The sequence below is a fragment of the Pseudopodoces humilis genome, chromosome 4 (genome assembly GCF_049639895.1).
Source record: "Pseudopodoces humilis isolate 2021_Gansu_Grassland_sample_001 chromosome 4, ASM4963989v1, whole genome shotgun sequence".
Lineage (NCBI taxonomy): Eukaryota > Metazoa > Chordata > Aves > Passeriformes > Paridae > Pseudopodoces > Pseudopodoces humilis.
Window position 1 is genome coordinate 69,801,649 of NC_142203.1, and position 17,842 is coordinate 69,819,490.

At 48.9% G+C, this 17,842-nt stretch overlaps 1 protein-coding gene and 2 pseudogenes across 8 annotated transcripts in view; 1 reads left to right on the plus strand and 2 right to left on the minus strand.

Annotated features, from left to right (window-relative positions):
* The window catches only part of UBAP2 (ubiquitin associated protein 2), a 129,732-nt gene that overhangs the window by 107,255 nt on the left and 4,635 nt on the right, over window positions 1-17,842 (plus strand). For all 8 annotated transcript variants that reach the window (XM_088053955.1, XM_088053954.1, XM_014259135.2 and 5 more), the window contains 4 exons: window positions 14,333-14,411; window positions 15,464-15,678; window positions 17,009-17,108; window positions 17,193-17,300. In XM_088053955.1, coding sequence (XP_087910081.1) covers window positions 14,333-14,411; window positions 15,464-15,678; window positions 17,009-17,108; window positions 17,193-17,300 — 502 coding nt within the window. The remainder of the gene's footprint in view (window positions 1-14,332; window positions 14,412-15,463; window positions 15,679-17,008; window positions 17,109-17,192; window positions 17,301-17,842) is intronic.
* LOC148184535 (interferon-like) lies at window positions 4,433-5,216 on the minus strand (annotated as a pseudogene).
* LOC148184536 (interferon-like) lies at window positions 9,844-11,226 on the minus strand (annotated as a pseudogene).

The following is a 17,842-nucleotide window of genomic DNA, read 5'->3' on the forward strand; positions in this document are numbered from 1 at the left end:
TTTCGTGCTTTGGCGGTGTGGCGGGGCGTGGGGAGCGGAGGTGGGGCCAGGCGGATGCTGATGGGGTTTGACGGCAAGTGGGTGGTGGGGGTGGTGGCGGGTCTGGGTGTGGTGTGGGGTTGGTGCGTGGGTCCGTAGTTTGGCGCTTTCGTTGCGGCATGTGAGGGGTCCGCCCGTTTTTTCATGCGCTGTTGGGCTTGGGCTGCTCGTTGTGGTCCGGTGTCTGCTGTTTGGGTGGTTTGGGGAGTGGTTGTGTGGGCAGGGTGGGACCGCTGTGAACCCGGGCGGGGGTGGGGCTTGCGGAGTAGAACCGGCCTTTCGCTGCTTTCACGGCCTGCGTGCAGTGGTGTGGCCTGTGTTTCGATGGGTGGTGGCGCGTCATCGGGGCTGTTGGATCTTTTGGTGAGGGGTGGGGTTCTTGGCGTAGGGGGCGTGCTTGTGTCCGGCCGGGGGACTGAGGCGAGGGGCTGCGCCACGTCGGAGGCAAGTGTGGTGCAGCCCCCGGAAGGTGCCGAGGAGTTTAGGGGGATGATTTGGCGAGGATGAGTGTGTGGGCATTGTGAGTCCTGATGGGACTGGGCCTGGGGCTTTGCGAGAGTGAGGCCAGGTCGTCTTAAAAGGCGTGTGGGAGTCAAAGGTCGTGGAAGTTTCACATGTGCAGGGATTGGTGTTTGGGACTGCGGCATCTCGGGTGGTCGGTGAGGTTAGGAGCCGAGGGAAGAGGTTGCCTGAAATACGGTCTGGGACGGCGAAGGGGAGTGCCTCAATGATTTGTGACCCTGAGAAGTGGGCTCGAGCCGTCTAAGGAGTGACTTGTGGCCAGTATGGCGAGTGTTGACGTTTGGGGATGAGATGGAGTCTGGCCGCGATGTGGTGAGCATGTTGTGGTAGGGAATAGCGACGCCCCCTTAAGGGTAATTGGGTAGATTGGGATGGTCAGCGGCTATTTGAGTCAGGACTCGGAGAGTCCAGAGCGGGATGAGAGGTTGGAGGGGCTGGTTTGGAGGGAACGAAGGCTCAGGTGAAGTCTATGCAGTGTGGGGCAGGAGGTTATTTGCTGTTCTGACTGTGGAGTTTAAAGAAAATCCTGCGTAAACAGGTGATGGAATGACCGGAGAAGGGTAGCTAAAGGTGAACTTGCTCTAATTTTGGTGGATTTGGTGGCAACGCAAGTGTTGGCTCGCGGCGGTTTTAAGAGCGGCCCGTTGGGGGGCGGGTGTGGGGGGGTTGGGGTGCTGTTGTCATGGGTGGTGTTTGGGTGCAAAGTGGGGTTAGCGATGGTTTCGGCGCGGCGTGGATTGGGCAGGAGAAGAGGGGTTATAGATGTATGGTGGCAGGGTCTTAGTCGTGGGTGCGGGAGCGGGAGGCGGGTGTTGTTGGTATGAGAGTCGTGAGTGGGGAAGAGGGGGGGTGTTGGTAGATGGAGGGTGTGTTAGATGCGGGTGTCAGAGGGAGTTGTTCGAAGGAGTGGGGAAGAAGGGCTGGTGGGGCTGGTGAGGGAGGGTGGGGGCGGGGTGGTTTGGGTCGGAGTGTCGGTGGTGCCGGGTTGGAGGGGGGGCCGTGCGGGCGAGGCGGTGGGAGGGGGGTGGAGCGGGGAGGTGTGTGGGTTGAGGGCGCGATGGGGTTGGGGTGGCGCGCGGGGGGGGGAGGGGAGGTGCGGCTGTGGGTGTGGTGGTGCGTGGGGCGGGGGGTTGCGGTTTGGAGGGGTGCGCTGTCGGCGTTGCGGGGGTTTCGGAGGGTGGGGTGGGGTGGGTTGGGGGAGCGTCGGGGGGGTCGGGGTGGTCGGTGCTGTTGTGGTCGGGGCGGTGGGGAGGGGGAGGAGGAGAGGCCCGTGGCCGAGTGCTGGGGTGGGGTGGGGGGGTGTGTGTCCTGCCGGCAGGCCGCTCGGGCTGTTGTGCGTGTGGTCTTTGGCCCGCAGGGTTCTGCAGCGCGTCTTTTCGTTTCTTCTGTGGTTCGCCTTTTTTTGGCCTTTCTTGCGTGCAAGGGTTTGGTGCGGTCAGTGGGTGGGCGTTTTCCTTGCAGTGGGGGGGTGGTGGGGCGGTGTTGGGTAGTGGTGGGGTGGTTTGCGCGTGCGTGGCGGTTCGCTGCTGTGAGCCGTGTGCAGATTTCTGGAAGCCGGGGGACGCTTTTCTCCGTGTTGTTTGTTATTTGTGTCCTTTTTTCAGGGTGCGGAGGGAGGTGTCCCTCTTGGGAGGCGGCGGGCGGGCGGGCGTTGGCGGAAGCGGAGCGGGTGTTTGCGGCCGGCTGCCCGAGGGGGTGCGGAAGGTAGTTGAGAAGTGGAGTGAGAGTGTTGCTGAGCTGTTGTCTGGTGGTCTGTGGGATGTTTGGGTGAGAAGCGGGTGACGCTCGTGGTGAGCGCATAGAGAAGAATCGAGAATTGGTGAAAGGGTCTGATGTCCAAGGTTTGCCTGCGGATGGCCTTGGAGTGCGGGACATGAAGAGGGTTCAACTGAGGGTCGCCGGAGAGGAGGCTGGGAGTCGGGTGACCTGTGTTCAGAGTCTGCACACCAAATTGCGGAAGGCAAGGTGGGCGGCATAGAATGAAGGGGTCCGGCAGTGGGGATGGAGGGTTGGACTAGGAGCTGATGGGGAGTTGCACCTGGCATGGGAGCCAGTGAAGTGAAAGGTGCCTGATGGAGGGGTTGGAGAAAGTTGTAGGGAGCCGAAGTGAGAAGACAGCCCTGGTAAAAGGAAGTGGAGGTGAGTAGGAGATCTGGCGTGAAGGGAAGAGGCGCTTTGTAAAGAAGAACTGAGCCCTGAATGAAAGGGAGGAGTCAAAGGTTGAAAGTGGACGCAGGGATTGGTTTCTGAAGGTGAGGGCGCCGTGGGAGGAAGGCTAGGTGCGGGTTGAAGGTGCTTTAGGGTTTGTTTTCACGGTCTTAGTGGGCGGATGTGGAGGGATGGCGCCTGTTCCCCAGGCTTTGTTTGTGGTGGAGGTTTGGGGAGCTGATGTTTACCGTGGCTTCGGGTGTTTCGAGGTAGCGTCACGTGTGAGAAAGGCTGAGGGGGCTGGGCTGCTTCAGCCGGAGTAGAGAAGACCTGCCAGTAGTTTCAGATGCCTTTAAACAAAGGCCAGAATCTGGGGAGTGCAAAGAGGTGTTTGTTTGCACCTCTTTGTTCACGGATGTGCACGGGGATGACGTGGCTGGCCTCATCGGGACGTAGCCGGGACTATTCCTACCATGAGTGGATGCTGGGATCTGGAGGTTTTAGACTTCAGGGACGAGAGGCTGTGGAGACGGGCAGGTGGTTGCAGCCTTGTGTGTCACTGAGCTCCTGCCACACCGCCAACGTCGCGGAAGGCAAGTGCTGGGAGCCCTGCAATGAAGAATGAAGAGGCCGAGGCCACTGGAGGATAAGATGTGGTGTGAGACCGTCTAAGGAAGCTGAGTATGTGGAAGTCCATGGCACCTGATGCCATGGCATCTGCACGTCCTGAGAGGACTTGAGAGATGGAGTTGCTAGGCCAGCGTGGATCGGTTTTGAGAAATGATGTCTGTCAAGTGAAGTCACCGATAAGTGGAAGAAGGGAAACAGCCCCCCTGTTTTTACAAAGGGAATAGTGGAAGAGTGTGGGAACTGCAGAGCAGTCAGCGTGAGCTTCGTCCTAGGCAAGGTGATGAGGCAGCTTCTGTGGGAAAGAGAAACTCTGCTAAGGCCGCTGGAAATGAGACAGGGGACTGGAAATGGGGACTATGGCTTTTGAAAGTGGGAAGCTTGCCGTTCCCGGCATTTTTGGTGATGTTCTATACAGTTAGGGCTGCAGAGCGCTGTGTAAGAGTAAGTGACCTTGTGTGCCTGGACTTGTGGCAAGTGTTTGACACTGTCCCGCAGGACATCCTTGTCTGTTAAGTGCCAGGGCCCGCGCATTTGGATGGATGGAGCGCGGTGTGGGTGAAGCGGATGAGCTGCAGCGGTGCTTTCCAACCTTAGCGCTTCTTTATTTTTTGGGTGGTGATTCTGGGGTGTTGGCCAAACGCTGGCAATGTTTTTTCCCAAGTGGTTGCTACAGGATGCTGCTCGGCCAGTGAGAAGAGCGGGCAGGGAGTGTTTGGAGCGGGGCTTGGAGTTGGTGTCGAATGGAGAAGGCTTTCCCCCGGCCCAAAGAGCGGTTGCAGTGTGCTGGTGAGACAAGAGGCAGTGGCAGTTGTTTTGTCATAGGTCTTTATTTTCCGTGGCATAAAATAGCAAGTAAGTAGAAAAATAAATACGTGAATAAGTAAATAAATAGGCGAATAAATAAATAAATGAACAAATAAATAATTGGGTGGAGAAGGTCTTCAGTCCTAATGAAGGGGAGAGGCTGTACCAATGGAGACGCAGTGGTTGCAGGCTCCGGGCGCCGTGCGGTTGTTAGAGGCATGTCGGTTGTCCCAGGTTGGGGGGGCGGGCGGGTGAGGCTGGAGGTGGGTTTGGGGTGCGGGTGTTTGTGCTAGCGGCGCATGGTGCGTGTGAGGTTGTGGAGGTGCTGCAAAGAGGCGCGAGCTTCGAGGCGGACGTGGTCCCAGGCGCAGGCGCTGTGGTTGTGGGCACGGAGGAAGAGGTGGATGTCCCTGAAAGTACTTGTTGATGGTGAGCAGCAGGTTGCGTGGTCCTTTGAAGAGCGTGGCGTTGTCGGGGAGGCAGTGCTCGAGGAGGTGGATGTGGTGCTGGAGTTTGTTGAGGAGGTCGTTGCGAGCCTGGGTGGGCCAGTGCTGGCGGGTGCTGTTGGTGCTGAGGGTGGGGAAGAGGTGCTGGAGGGTGTGTAGGGCGGTGTGTCGGCGGCTTGGTGCGGGTGGAGGTTGTCGCGGAGGAGGGTGTCGGGGAAGAAGGGCGGCTCCTGGAGGTGGCAGGGCTGTGTGTGGCTGGGAGCCATGTCCTGGAGGAGGCGGAGTGCGTCGCCAGGGAAGGTGTCGTCGTGTGTCCAGAGCTGTTGGCAGGCGAGGGCGAGGTGGGCGAGAGCGGTGAGGAGGAGCGGGGAGCACCGGAGCGGCGTGCGGCAGGCGTGTCTGTGGGGCTTTGAGCGCAGCCATGGTGGGTCTGTGGGTGCTGTCGGACAGCGGTGAGCAGGAGCCCGGCGAGGCTCGGTGCTGCTGCTGGTGCTGGTGGCTGTGCTTGGGACGCCGCCGGGCGTGCGGCTTTGTATCGCGGCAGCTTTCCCTTCTTCGCTTTCCGATTGCTGGGGGTTTCCGCCCGTGGTTTCTAGTTTGGGCTGGTGGCTGTAGTGGTCTCGGGGCAGGCAGGGTTTAGCTGGGGTGTCCGTGGCTGTGGATGGTTTTGGTTAGTTTTTTTTATGCTTCTGGTGGTAGTGTTGGTGTTGTGTTTTCTATTGGTTGTTGGGGTTGAAATTACAAGTCGGTGCAAATAAATCATTTCCAATGATGTTTTGGGGTTTTTGTGGTTTTTCTTTCTCTCTGGGGGCATGTCTCATTCTTCCGGTGTTTTCCTTCAGTTCCCTTTTTGCTGTTGGGATGAAAGTGTACTTCACTTGTCGTATGGTACCTTGGACTTTTCCCTTTTTCCTAAACTCGTGTGTGACTGCAGACACTGAAAGTAAGTTTTTTTATTTTGAAGTGTGTTCAAATCAATCTCTCTGTATTTGTTTGAAGTTAAGGATTTTACGGATTTTTAATGTTGTATTTCGTGACTGAGAATTTCACTGGTGTGCACTTGTCCACGTTTGGTACTGTAGAGAAACGGAAGTGGTAATACTGGTAATTTACTAACAAGTAACTGGCAAGTTATATTTGTGGTGCTGAACTGCTTGTGCTGTCCTATCTTATAATGTATTAGAGTGAGTCATTTTATTCTGTTAAGATTCCAGTTGCACACCTTAACTGCAGGGATGTCCAGCACACGCCTTCTACTAGTGTGCATGGAAATTCCTCCTTTGAGTGGGGAGACTCAAATTTATTCCTTGAGGCTGAACAAAAGTCTTTAGGTTAATTGCATTGTACTCTAGTTCATTTTTAAGTTGGCTTTTAAAGGATTGGTATACTGGAGCTCTGTAGAAGTAGTTGGAACTATCTGTTATGTGTTATAGATAGTTCTTACCGAAATTCCTTGATCATTGTCATAATCCTTTTTAATAATTTGTTTTTCCCATATAATTATATTATATATATAAAATATATATTATATATCATATAATATATATATAATGTATATTATATATCATAATAGATATATATGTTATAGCTATCCTTTATAAGTGTATGAATAAATATGTCCATAATTTTGCAGGACAAGGTCATATAAAGACTGAATTACACTTTTATAATTCTTTAGCAGCTAGCCGTTTACCAAGTCTGGGACTAAGATTGGATTAAACTGAACCCAGACTTCTCTGAGAAGAAGTTTAGCAAGCAAGGAGGTCCTTTCTGAGCCTAAGCGGGAAGCCTTCACTGATAAATGTTGTCCAAAGCTTCCATTCTTTCTTGGACACTTCTCAAGCTTTTTTGTAGTTATCCATTAGCTTTTTTTTTTTTTTTTTACCTATGGTATGCTTGTTTTCTTTGTATTAATATGAATAAATTGGTTCTTTTTAGCCTTTGGAAGAGCTGTGAAGTGGTTTATTTCTCAGAAGCTCATGTCTTGGTTTCAAAAGACAGGTGTCTGCTAAGAAAGGCAGAAACCTCCCTTGAAATGGAAAAAATTTAAACATCCCCCCCAGCTCTGAGTTATTATAATCTGGAAATCAAGGGGCTCTCAGGGAAAGATATGGTTATAGGAATAACAATTTTTTACTAGTAAAATTAAAGTGCAGTAGTACCAAAAAACCACAAGCCACTGACAAGAATCAGGACACAATCTGACACCCCTATTGGTCAGGGTGTTGGTAGCAGTCCAATTAAATGGTGACTGCAGTCCTCCTTGAGTGACAGATACGGTTCTGTTGAAGCGATGATCCTGTAGAAGGCTGTAGCTTTTCTCTGAAGGTCCAGTGGTCGTGTAGATTGGTCCAGTCTTCCTCTGACAATCCAGTGGAGAAAGGCTGCTTTGGTGTTCCAAGTCTGAGATTATATCCCGGTAGGAATGCTGGGCTCCTCCCCCTGGGTGGAGCATCTCACAATGGGGTGATGTAATTCTATCGGTCATGAAGTGAGGCTCAGTCGCCCATTAACAGAAGATATCCATCCCCCTGAAGGGAGGATGGGTCAAGGAGGAGGTAAAGAACACTGCCCTACCTGGTTTAAACAGCTGATAATAGAACACATACTTTTGGTTACATTGCAAACCAAGACAGCTCGTTTAGCCATTAAGTTGAGGAGGATGCTTTGGGTGTAAGCACCTGAATGTTTGTTGATGAAGTTTTTGCAGTCTCTTGCTTCCGTTTTGCAGTTTGACTTTCATTGTAGTGGGGTTTAAGAAGTCTTCTCTAAGCTGTTGCTTTTGAACAATAAAGGATTTTTAAAAATTTCTTTTAATTGTCTGTTTTGCCCTGGATATCCCAAGTATGTGTGGTGCCGAGAGGAGATGGTATCAGAAGAGCCTGCTCATGGCCTTGTCCAGTGATGCTTTTAGATATGTCTCCAGGAATGGATACCCCTCAACCTAATTCCTATTCTGGTTGTTGGTGTTGTATCAACATAATACAAAAAATAATACAAATGGATTTATTCTTTCATGTTTGAATTCCTTGTATTCCAGCTTGTGTCATTACCACTGCTCCTGTTTTTGTCTGAGAATGGTTTGGTTCCTTCAGCTGTCTCAGAAAAGACAGAACCAATGAGGTTCTCATTCCTGACATCACAGGATATTTCTGGATAGGAGGACTATGGTACAATGTAAAAGTTTCATCTTAAGAGGTCCTTCTGTGTACCTGAGTCTATAAGAGAGCTGGTGGAAAAGCTCAAGTAGGTCCCAGGCAACTGGAGGGTGGCCAGTGTAATGCTTATCTGCAGAAAGGGTCAGAAGTAGAATCTGGAGAGCTAAGGGCCTGTCAGCCTGACCTCAGTGCTGGGGAAGCTCATGGAGATCTTCTTTAGTATCCATCACATGGCACATACAAGAGATCCAGGGGATCAGGCCCAGCCAGCTGGATTTGTGGAATGCATAACTGCTTGACCCTATCTCCTTCTGTAACACAGTGACCCTTTTAGTGGATGAGGGGAAGTCTGGGGTTGCTGACTTCCTGGACTTTAGGAAAGTCTATGACCCTGTGTCTCATAGAATTCTCCTAGATACACTTGGCTTGGATGCTCTGCTCTCTGAGTTAAAAACTGGCTGATGTCCCTACCCAGAGAGTGCTGGTTGCATGGAATTACATCCTGGGGCCGGTGTGGTGTGCCCCAGGGCTCTCTGCTGGGGCCAGCACTGTTACTTTTACTGATGATCTGAATGAGGGAATCAAGAGCTCCTTTAGTCAGTTTGAGAACACCAAGTTGGGTGGAGTGTGGATTTTCTGGAGGTCAGGAAGGCTCTGCAGAGGGATCTGCACAGGCTGGATCCATGGGCTGAGGCCAATTGTGTGAGATTCAACAAGGCCAAGCACTGGGTCCTGCCCTTGGGTCACAACAACCCCCTGCAGCTCCAGGCTGGGACAGAGTGGCTGGAAAGCTGCTGAGTGGCAAAGGACCTGGAGGTGCTGGTTTTTGGTGGCTGGACATGAGCTGGAGTGTGCCCAGGTGGCCAAGAAGGCAAATAACACCAGGCTTGTGTCAGCAGTAGTGTGGCCAGCAGGACCAGGGCAGTGCTCATCTCCCTGTGCTGGGGACACTGGTGAGGCCGCACTTTGAATCTTGTGTTCAGCTTTGTTTCCTCACAGCAAGAAGGACCCTGAGGTGCTGGAGAATGTCCAGAGGAAGAAACAGAGCTGGGGAAGGGTCTATAGAGTGAGTCATATGAGGAGCATCTGAGGGAACTGGAGGAGTTTAGTGTGGGGGAACTTTATTGCTCTCTACAACAATCTAAAAGAAGGTTATAGCCATGTGGGGATTGGCCTTTTCTCCCAGCAACTAGCAATAGGAAGGGAAAATGGCCTCAAGTTGTGCCAGAGGAAGTTCAGGTTGGATACTAGGGAAAATTTCTTCATTGAAGGAGTGGTCAAGCATTGGAACAGGCTCCCTAGGGGAGTGATGGAGGTCACCATCCCTGGAAGTGTTCAAAAATTGATTAGATGTGCCACTTCATGATATGGCTTAGTGGTATTTGGTCAAAGGCTGGGCTTGATGATCTTAGAGGTATTTTCCAATCTTAATGGTTCTATGACTCTGTATTTGGCCCGCTTGTTTTCTTACTCAGCTGAACGGGTGTTTGCACAGAGCAGTGTCTTTGCAGTGATGGAGGTTGGTTTAGCACAGGAAACAACCTCTTTGTCCCATGCAAAAGGAGGCCAGAGCTGCTGACTTGGGGACACACTTTTTTGATTGGTGGTTGGACGGTGAAGGAGCAGCTGGTGCTGATGTGTGAGCAGTTTCCTTCACGGGGAATGCTGTACTGGTTGGGTTGGACCATGTTGGGTGCTTATGTTTGGGTGATGGATCTCTTTCCTTGCTAGTGATGTGTTGGGGTAAAGAAGGACAAGGACCATGTGCTCTGTGTACTGCATCAGGTCCCCATAGCCACTGGGATATAAGCACAGGCAGGAGCATCCTGGACCAGTTGCAGCCATAGCAGAGCAGTGACCAGTTCTGGACATCTCCTGTGGGCTTTGTGTCTTTTTGGTGTTTCTTGGGTGGAGTTGGTAGCACTGGGCTTCTGTTCCTTGTCCAGATCTCTGCAGACCTTGATGGGTCCCCTCCTTGATTCTCTGAGGTGCACCTTGTCTGTGCCACCCCGTTGCTTCCAAAGCAGTGCTGTGGCATTACAGAATGGTCTCTTGTGGTGGGATGATGGTTTGGAAGTGGCTTTCATATCTTGGCATTACTGGAGGGTCTGGAAGGGAGTGTGGTGGTGGAAGAGGAGGAAGTGTGCAGGGCAGGCATCATGCCGTCTGGGGCAAATGGGTGCCCCAACAGTCTGGCAGCTGTAAGAGATACTTGGGGGCTGCAGGACCACCGTTCCCTGAGAATGGTCTGCTGTCTGTAGGCAGGAGGCATTGGCAAGACGGGCTGCAGGAGGGAGACTCGGGCCTGCCTGCCTGCCTGCCTGAGGGGACTGTGTCTTTCCCTGTCCAGTACAAGCACTGACCACAGCTTTGCTTTTTCATTCTTTTTTGTTTTTACAAAAAGTTTTTATTTATAACAAAATAATAAATAAATAAATAAACAAGTGCCCGGCCAAATAAATAAATAAGCAACTAAGTTAATTAAATAAATAAGTAAGTAAACAGAGTTCTGTGATAGAGATTGGCATAAAAGTCCCACAGTAGCTCCCCAGTGTCATTGATCCCCATCCCGTTCATCAGGTGAGGTTGCAGTCTGGATGAACGTGATAATTCCACAGGTAGTAAGTACCATCCATATCTCCTTGCAGCTGTCCATGAGTTCGTAGCACAGAAATTTCCTCTTCCTTTCTATCCAGTGGCCTTGGTTTGGGTATGTGGGCTGTGACACAGACTGACCCCAGTTTCACCATGGTCATACCCTTTCTTCATCAGCCCATCATTCTGCTTGAAAGAGGTGAGACTGGTACCGAGTGATCCCAGCCTAGGCTGCTGCTGTCACCATTCAATCTGTGGCCACTGCCGCTGGCTGGGGATGGGTGTTTGCCATCCGAGGTTTTAGTGGGGTCCGAAGCAGCGTGGTGCTTCATTCGCCGTATGAGTCTGTCCATGTATTTGAAGCAGTCAATAGCTTCGAGGCGGACGTGGTCCCAGGCGCAGGCGCTGTGGTTGTGGGCACGGAGGAAGAGGTGGATGTCCCTGAAGTACTTGTTGATGGTGAGCAGCAGGTTGCGTGGTCCTTTGAAGAGCGTGGCGTTGTCGGGGAGGCAGTGCTCGAGGAGGTGGATGTGGTGCTGGAGTTTGTTGAGGAGGTCGTTGCGAGCCTGGGTGGGCCAGTGCTGGCGGGTGCTGTTGGTGCTGAGGGTGTGGAAGAGGTGCTGGAGGATGTGTAGGGCGGTGTCGGCGGCTTGGTGCGGGTGGAGGTTGTCGCGGAGGAGGGTGTCGGGGAAGAAGGGCGGCTCCTGGAGGTGGCAGGGCTGTGTGTGGCTGGGAGCCATGTCCTGGAGGAGGCGGAGTGCGTCGCCAGGATCCTGGGTCCGCAGGTGGCGGCACGGGAGGCTGGCAGCGAGAGCAGTGATGAGGAGCAACAGTGCCAGGGTGCTGTGCCACCGGCAGGGCTGTGCACATCCAAGTACAGCCATGGTGGGTCTCTGGGTGCTGTGAAGGAGCCTGGTCTGGCTCGGTGGTGGTCGTTGCTTTGCTTGGGGTGCTGCCGAGTGTGCCATTTTATATGCCCAGGCTTTCCTTTCATCACCATCTTCTAGAGGATTTCCCTTTTCTGTTTTCACTTTTGTTTTTTCGTTTGCTTTCTTCTGAGGGCTTTGGTGCTTGTCACTGACCCAGGAGGGCGCTGCTATGAGAACGGGAGCTGACACTTTCTCAGGGCTGCAGCTAGGGGGAAGCCTGGCTACCCTGCTATTGCAGGAGGTGAAAGTGTGGCAGAAGTTTTCGGGATGGCTGTGCTGGGGGTGTGTTTCAGGATTGTCTTTTGATCTGTTTTGTGTGTTTCCTTTTTTGGGTTTTATTTTAAAATTTCTCTACCTACTGGCATCTGTTTTTTTCTTATTTCATGCTCTAATATTATTTGCATATAATGTTTAATTTGCATGTTCTTATATTTCTTATTGACAAATATTATTAGTCTATCAGTCTTTTAAAATTCTATTTATATGTGTGTATATATATTAATATTTTAATTTTTTTTTCTGGGGCACTTGCAGCTTTGCTAGTGCAGGAGCTTTTCATCTCTCTGCAAAATCTTGCAGAATACTTTTGGAGCCATCTCTCATACCCCTGTATCCAGAGTTAATTACCCTTGGTATGTTGGTATTTAGAAATAAATGTGCAGATGTCACAAAGGATTTTTTGCCAACTATTCATGCTGTGTTTGTCCTTCCTAGATTTTGAGGGGTTTTTTAAATTATTTGTGAATTTTTGGTGAAAATGTGGCAGTGTTACATGGTCTGGGGGCAGGATCAGGTGGGAATATTTCTATTTCACATGCCAGTCCACTTACATGGGAAAAGTGAAAGTGGGCGGAGTTCCCAGTGAGTCATCACTTCTTCCTGTGTAACTTCCAGCAGCAAGAAATCCCCATGGTTGCTGATAAAGCAAGAATGGGATTTTCTCCTGAGATTTTTTTATTTTTTTAATTTAACTCAAGTAATGTGCATATTGTTGCTGTAAAGTCTCACTGTGGATTTTTTTGTTGTTTGGGTTCTTTTGGTGTATGTTACATTGGGATATGTTGTCTTCTCAGTTCATCTGTTGCAAAAATCTTAAAAATACATCAGCTGGTATGTGATCTGCTGCTGGATGGATCTTAAGTCTATTATGTCTCATCACTTACCCTTTTTCATACTTTTCTGCCTTACTTTTTGGGCCTATTTCCGATATTGCTCTTTTGGCTTTAGGCAGCCTTTTTTTTCCTCCTTTTGTAGGTCAGGAGATACCTGGGACATTTGAAGAGCAAAGTGTCTTCCCTGATATTTTCCTTTGGGCAGGCATGAACTGGAGACATAACTGCCTTGCACTTATATTTTCTAATGAGTTTTTAGTTTGAATGTATGTATGCACAAGTAGGATACAGATATTCAGTACTGATGTGGTTTTCCCCTTCCTGAGGTGCAGTGGGAATAATTTCAACTCTTACATCCTCTCCTCATGCAGGTTTGATTATATTTTGTCCAGTTTGTACAGGGGGAAAATGTTAGTGTGTCAGTTCGTACCTTCTTGAGTTGTTTTCACATCTCTTCTCTAGATCTTCTTTTTGTAGAATTTTCATCAGAAGGTTATAAGAGTGCTGCTTCTGAATAACCTGCTAAGACTTTCAGTGTGAATTTAGTTGTGTTTTGCCAAGTGATTAATGCTGGAGTTCCTAAGGGGGAATTACCAGAGAAGGAAAGGTTGATGATATAATGGCATCATTACAAGTTACAGAAAGCACCTACAATACTAAAACTTTGCCACATTATTCTGTGTTCAGTGATGGAGGATTGTGTGTAGGAGACAGGGAAGTGGTGCACGGAAGTGGAGCAAGGTGGAGGGTACTGTCAACTCTGAGAAAACATTTGAGGTGCTATGGCATTTGCAGAGAGGGGTATGATAAAGGAGGAGACTTTTCCAGTGTTTGAAAATACGTGGAAATGGATACATTAGGATACATTACTACTTAAAACATTATCTCTTTCTGGGTTGGAGGCGGTGAGGAGTAGAAGGTGAAAATTAGGAGGTAAAAAACAGATTACCAGATCCACAGGTGGAGTTCACCCAGAGAGAGAAGGGCAAACTTCTTGCCTTTTTTTTTTCCAAAACTGAGGTCAAAATACTGCTTTGCTTTTGCTAACTTGTCCTGTCATTTCAGAATGCAAGCTTTCTTGTATTGCTTACTTTCTTGTAAAAGACTTAAAGAATTACCTAAGGCAGTGCTCTCCACCTTTTTTATGCACCCTATCAGCAAAAAATTTGTGAGCGCTCACCTACAGTATTATTTTTATTTCTGAATTATATACATATACCCCTATACTAATATATATGTTATAAACATACACAAAAATAAAAATGAAAAAAGGAGAGAAAGGTTAAACAAACAGTTTTAAAGTTCTCTTAAGTTGTATTTATCAAAGGTACCAAGTCTATTTCCTTCCTGCACTCCAATGGGTTGTGATACACACCACATTTTGGAGACTATGACCTGAGGTCTCCTGCGAAGTAGTCTAAATAAATTTTCCATTTATTTCTATTTATTTCCAATAAATAGAGTAACTATTCCTTTCTCTCTTTTAAAGTTTTTGCTGTTTTCATAGCTAACATTTCCACATTTAGGAAACAGGGCATGGTATGAGGGCAAACCCCTTAGACTTATATCTGTGTTGTGATTACAGTCCTGGCTTGACCAGAGGCCTTTGACCCACAATGCTCAGTTCTCTTTTAGGCAGTCTCACTGGGAGATTACAGTTCGGAGCTGGGAGCTGTGTGGGAAATCACTTAGTTATTGCCTTTAACTTACTATTAAGAGACAAAATATTTGTATATAACACAAAAAGTGTCTATAAAGTAAATTTATTTTTAGCATGAGGATCCAGGTAAATTTTTAGTTCTGCTGCACAATGTAAGGTCAGCTTCCACCCAAACCTCCTTTAGTTCTTGCTTTTAGAATTTTCTTCTGTGTCTAGTATGCAGTTGATAAGTTCTGTCCAGTTGTGTTACAGTTTCAACTATTAATAAATGGTGTTGTCTCTTTCCAAGGATTACTATGGAATTACATTCCCTGCTCCTGCAACCTTGACAGGCAGAGATGGGAGCCTTGCTAACAACCCATACTCAGGTGAGTGCTAGTTAGAGATAAGGATGGCAAGTGAGATATGCTGGTTTCTCAGTGCAGGTCGTCTACTGTCGCTCAGAGAGGAGTTGTTTTTCCCTTCTGTGGTCAAAGAAGCCCTTCCTTGTTCCTGCTCTTGCTCTTAAGCTGTCATTGTGCACAGATGATATTAATGCCATCCAGGATTTCAGCCAGTGGTTTTCATCCACTGCCAGTTGATTACATCTTAAAACTGTAGCCATAAGCATTGTAGTTCCTATAATGATGGTAATAAGTGCTGTCATACTTCCTGGTAACCAGAAAAAAGGAATACTTGATTGGGAGTGAGGTAGAAGGGATTGATGTATGTCACCTCCTTGGTAAATATGTGAACATGCTGCTCTGTAGGCTGCCAGAAAGTACAAGTGTTTTTGAATTTTCTGCTTCATGATCACTTCTCTTGGGAGGCTGTTTTTGGGTTAATAACTGAATTTCCCTTCCTGCTTCTTCAATAAGGTGGCCCACGATACAAGCCTTGCTTTCCTGGCCTTCAGCTACTGTCTTCAGAACTTTGGTGGTGTGAGGAACTGGACATCTTAACTAGTCATGCTTGTCAAATAAACAGACATTGGCAAAAATATGCCCATCACTGCCTGTAAATCCTAACCTGCTTTCAGCCCATGAAGCTTAGCTAAACAGGTTAACCTCCAGGAGAGTCACACTTTAACACAACAACCATTGGCTCTCTGGCTACTTACTATGCTTCTGCTCTTAGCATGTTTTATTGCAATGATCTGATAGTAATGAGTCTGCTCAGACCGTGTGAGATAGGTGAGTATTGGCATCTGTCTTTATCATGGAGTAGCCATGGCACAGAGTCCTGTGCCATAAACAAGCAGTATCTCTGTGGCTGTTAGGAACAGAGACTGGGTGAGGGCTTCCCATGAACACCTGCAGGCTTTCAGGTGTAGGATTTGTCCTGTTCTGTAGTTGCTTGCATTCAGAGGATTTAAATCCATTGAATTCTCCACCTTTGCAGTATTTTTGATAGCTTTTCTGATCAGTTTTTTCTTTCACAGGTGATGTAACAAAATTTGGCCGTGGAGATTCCGCCTCTCCTGCTCCTGCAACCACACTGGCCCAGCCGCAGCAGAACCAGACTCAGACTCACCACACGACTCAGCAGCCCTTCCTCAACCCGACCCTGCCTCCAGGGTACAGCTACACTGGGCTCCCTTACTATGCTGGAATGCCCGGTGTTCCCAGTGCATTCCAATATGGGCCAACCATGTTTGTAAGTGTGACAGCCTAAACTGTGACCCTTCCTGCATGCCTCTCCAGTTTTACTTTCTCCAGCCCAAACACTCCACATCTTGGAGTTATAGGAAGGTTTGGGTTGGAAGGTATCATCAAAGACCATCATGTTCCAATCCCCCTGCCATGGGCACGAGCACCTTCCACTAAACCAGGTTACTCGGAGCCCCATCCAGCCTGACCTTGAACACTTCCAGGGATGGGCCATCCATGTATTCTCTGGGAAACCTCTCCTAGTGCCACACCACCCTCATGGTGATGAATATTTTCTTTGTATCTAATCTAAATCTATCATCTTTCAGTTTAAAACAGCCACCCTTCATCCTGTCGTTACAGGGCCTGGTAAAATGTTTTTCCCATCTTTCCTGTAAGCCTCCTTTAAGTGTAAAACGGTCACAGTAAGGTCTCCCCAGAGCCTTCTTTTCTCCAGAATGAAAACCCCCACCTGCCAGCCTGTCCTCATAGGAGAGAGGAGCTCATCCCCATGATCATTTGTGACCTCCTCTGCATCTGCTCCAGAGGTCCACAGCTTCCTCATACTGAGGGCCCTAGAGCTGGAGTCAGTATTCAGGTGGATTCTCATTAGAATGGAATAGAGTCAGCTTCTCCAGTCTGTAGGAGATCTCCAAAAACATGCAACGTGAGAAAATAGCTGCAATCTCTTCTAAATCTAATCTAATCTAACAAAAAATTTAACAGGCCAGAACTCATGGACCCCTGTGGAAGTTTCTATAAATAGCTTTCAGCTGCATTTTGTGGGCTTGCTGTTCCTAAAATCCCTTATTAGTCCCTGGAGAATCAAGGGGAGACACAAAACTGAGTCATTGAGCTGAGAGAGCCTGGATGGAGGAGACCCATTAAGTCACAGAGCAGGGCTGGAAGTCTCAGGAGGAAAAAGGTTATTTGGGAAGAGGTGCTGCTCCAGGCAGAAGGGTAGATGAGACTATTTAGGGCCCTGTAGGATAGTACTTTATGAATAGCCTCAGGCAGGAATTGATGTTTACTTTGATTCTGTGGTGGTTCTTCTCAGTTTGTGGGTAAAGATTTGCTGTTTGCATTCCACATATGAAAGAAACACACAGCCTCTTCTGAGTGAGGGCTGCATTGCAATCACAGGGACAGGTCTAGGAGAAATCCTGAGACACAAACCCACTATAGCAAGTTACTGCTGTCAGCAGTCCTGTGCCATCCCAGTCCTCCCAACTCTAGACTGGATTCCCGACATGAGGTGGAAGGTGCCTTCCCCACTAGATGGCAGAGGGAGCCTATGTTCCAGCTGAAGGTGCCTTTTGTTCCCATCCTTTGTCCAGGTACCTCCAGCATCTGCAAAACAGCATGGAGTCAACCTGAACACGGCGTCGACTCCCTTCCAGCAGGCGAGTGGCTACAGCCAGCATGGCTACGGTGCAGGTAAGCCCTCAGCCCCAGCTGCCCCGTGAGCACCTGTAGCCCTTCTTTGTGCACCATAACACCCTGTCTTGTGCACATTGGCAGGCTACGATGACTTAACACAGGGAACTGCAACTGGGGATTACAGCAAAGGAGGCTACAGTGGATCATCTCAAGCACAAAACAAATCGGCTGGCGCTGGACCTGGGAAAGGTAACACTTTGAGACTGGAGGTTCCTCTGGAGTGGGATTTAGTAGGGAAAACTCCCAGTGCTGTGCAGTCAACACAGCAGCCAGCTCTAAACAGGGTCATGATCCAAGCTGTTTCTCCAACTCCCATACACAAAATGCTTTTTTAATGGCTCACTTGTTCCTTCTAAACCTCATGACTGAACTTTGCATAAAGATTTGTGTGGCTGATGCACAGCTTGGTCCAGTTATACATGGGAGAAATGGTAAGCTATTTCCTAAGCCAAAGCTTTCTTTGCTGAAGAATATAGTGATCCTTCAACAGTGCTGTGATTTTGAAATTTGAGCAGTTCAATGCTGTTGCTGAAATTACCCTCTGCCAAATCATAGCTAGATGTTAAGCTTCTTGGTAGGCACCTGAGACACCCACATGTTAGAGGGTATCAGGGCACTTCACATATCTCTGGGCTGTCTAGCTGCTGCCTGTACCTGCTCATAACATTGTTGTGCCTGGAAATGTTTCCTTTGTGACCATAAAAGCTGACAAATTTATCTAGCTCATACAA